The 3,067-nt window shown below is 44.9% G+C and overlaps 1 protein-coding gene across 1 annotated transcript; it reads right to left on the bottom strand.

Annotated features, from left to right (window-relative positions):
- Nucleotides 1-475: 475 nt before the first annotated feature.
- On the bottom strand, nt 476-2,822 carry LOC114120128 (protein THEM6-like). The gene has a single exon (XM_027981938.2). The coding sequence runs from the start codon at nt 2,420-2,422 to the stop codon at nt 1,619-1,621; it is 804 nt and encodes a 267-aa protein (XP_027837739.2). The 5' UTR covers nt 2,423-2,822; the 3' UTR covers nt 476-1,618.
- Between the last annotated feature and the right edge of the window lie 245 nt (nt 2,823-3,067).

The raw sequence follows: 3,067 nt of genomic DNA on the forward strand, positions 1-3,067 counted from the left end.
ATAACTATAGAAGGTACCTAAATGCACCACAACTTCAATGAGGAGTTATTGTGTTGGACTGGCCAACTATGCCGAATTACGACGGTTCAGATAAATTATGTTCAAAATTAGATATATTTTATAGATCAAAGGTTTTTTTTTTTAAATAAATGTCCCCAAAGTTATGCGTTTGGAATCAACGGTAATTAATTAACGGACCAAATAATAATACTTTGCTTTTGTAGCTATTTTACTTTTAAAGCGACTTTAATTGAAGTTAATAATACGTTCATGTTTTGTTCGTAAACTATCATCATGGTAGGGTGCATTTTTTTTTACATTTTTTCGTAAATATTTTAGTTGAATTCTGTATAAAATATAACAAAAAATGAAAGTATACTTTCTTCACAATAAGTCAATCCCCGTATGGCACCTATATAGTGAAGTTAAACAGGAACACTAAAATTCACAAGGTAATTAAATAAATAAAACTCAATTCTTATAGGTTTGTAAAAATAAAATCATACAAATTTTATTGTCCATAATGACGTCAAATACACCGCCGGGTAAATGGTCGTCATGATTTATAATATTATTATAATATACAGGTATACTGAACATAATCAAAATAATATTACATAAAATATAGAAAATAAAACTGAACGTACAAAGTACAGACAAGTATAATAACATGTAATATATAAGTCATCATAATTCATAGTTATATGACATAATGCGGCCCAGATTGGTATACAAATATTCATATGATTTTTTCGTAATACTGTTTTATATATATTAAATGTGTGTATCTCTATGCAATCGGTAACAAATTTAAAATATTTTTATAAAACAGTATAAACCAATCGATCCCGCGTTCAAATCGATAATAATCAACATAAAATCGCGCTGCATGCAAGAGTTCCATCAAGGTGTGGATCACTGGGTGCAGGTGCAGCAGATAATCACAGTATGAGAGTAACACGTTTGGACGCATTATTTTCTGAAAACATGTTACTGTGTAAAATGAGATACACGCGTTTGGGTGCAAAAAAAGATACGATAAAGAAGAATTTGAGTTTTAAATGATGGACAAATAATCGTATTAAAGAATACATAGAAGTATTTAATTACATTAATTATGAAAGAATGAATTTAAACATAAAAAAAAAAAAAAAATGATATCACTTATATCTTCTCAACTAGAAATTACCTACTAATAATATATTATTAATAAATATAACACTTTGATACCGACAAGCATTAATAAAAACACAGACATATTTTCGAGAGACTGTTCAATCGAATTCCTCGAGTGATGGTAAATCTTCCCGAATAACATCGACAGACTCACAGACAGTGGCGTAGCCAGGGGTGGTAGGGTACCGGGTTATAACCACCCCAACCCCTCAAAAAAAAAAATAAAAAATAAAAAATATTTTTCTGGCTACGCTACTGCTCACAAAATATAACTCATGCACCCAAAACGTACGCGGAGTCACGTCTTAAAAACGCGATAAGCGCAATATCAATCTTGTCTGAGGAAAATGCGCCCAAACGTATTCCTCTACCCCGCTGCGCGCGTACCGTGACCGAGTAGCGCGCGACACTAGACCGCCTCCGTCGACGCGCGCAAAACGCGTTACAGCGGGTCGCCGTCGCCGATCTCGGCCTTGAGGCTGGCACTGGACATGAGGTTGGACTGTATCCAGTGGTGTATCTCGATGGGACACTCGGGACGCCGGTACGCGCCCTCGGAGGCCGTCTTGGCGGCCTCCGTCGAGTCAGCGCCGTCGCCGCCGCCGCCGCCGCCCCCGACGACGGTGCGCATCAGCTCGTCCGCGCTGCAGTCGACCACCTGCTGACGGTTGTACACGATGGCCCGGACGAACCCGTCCGCTTTGGACACGAACCGGAACTCGAAGAATATGGACACGTCGTCCCAGTACACGATCCTGGTGCGGATCTCGTACCGGCTGAACGTGCGGACGAACCTGCGGTACCGGACGCTGTTGGCGATGGTGAATATGAGGCCGCCGCGGCGCCGGAGCTCGCGCCATATGCCGGTGCGCAACAGGAACTCGATGCGGGCCAGGTCGATCTCGCGCAGGTACCGGGCGTTGTTCATGTGGGTCAGGTACACGTCCAGGTCGGAAGTCAGGCACACGGACGAGTAGACGGCCGTGTCGGTGGCCCGGAGCTTCTTCTTGAAGCACGTGGCCGACACGTAGCTGAACAGCGACCGGAAGAAGTACGGCAGGTCCAACAGGCACATGGCCACCAGGATCAGCGCCAGAGCCGCGCAAGTCGCCGTCAGCGCGGTCACCGTCGCCGTCGATCCCGTCCCCGCGGCGGCGGCGCCGGCGGCGGCGGTCGAGGCCGTCGAAGCCGTCATCGAAGCGACCGGAGTGGCCGTCGTGGACGACTGCAACAGCGAAGACATCATCGCCCGTCCCGAGTGTTACCGCGGTCGTATACGTCAGGTCGTCCGTATGATAGGCTACCGTGGTCGTGCCGATGTCTGGGAATGCGGCGAAGGGAATTCCGCGCGATACTGCGAGCCGAATCCGCGCGCGCGGTGCCGTGCGGCCGAGACGACAATAATATCGGACGGACGCGGAAGGCGTGCTGCGACGAGAGGAGGCGGTGCGGTCGCCGGGTCAGCGCGATTTCGAGTTTCTACGCCCCACCGGACGAGTTTGTGCGCGTGAGACGCGGACGCGCGTGCGTGTTGAACCGAACTGCGATAATTATCGTACGCGCAAAAGAAATGTGTATAATGTGTGTGTGTGTGATATGTTACACAACTACAATATCATACACCTAGATAATACCGGTCATACCGGACGCGGACGACGGAATGCCGAAAAAAAAAAATAATATTAAATTCACTTAGAGTTTTTTGGTTTATATAAATAAGTATATAATATTATTATTATTATTACCGTCACATGGTGTTCAGTTCGGAGACGACGCGTGACTTGTGTGGATGCCGACACGTTGGATCACACGAATTTCAAATGCGAAAACGTTATTACTATACATATGCATCGCGTTATGTCCGATAGAAGACGGATCGTAATTAGTAAGT

Source organism: Aphis gossypii, chromosome 2, assembly GCF_020184175.1.
Source record: "Aphis gossypii isolate Hap1 chromosome 2, ASM2018417v2, whole genome shotgun sequence".
In the NCBI taxonomy this organism is placed as follows: domain Eukaryota; kingdom Metazoa; phylum Arthropoda; class Insecta; order Hemiptera; family Aphididae; genus Aphis; species Aphis gossypii.

What these genes read in the sequence shown, in the direction of transcription:
- LOC114120128 (XM_027981938.2), bottom strand. Translation starts at nt 2,422, where the DNA reads ATGATGTCTTCGCTGTTGCAGTCGTCCACGACGGCCACTCCGGTCGCT.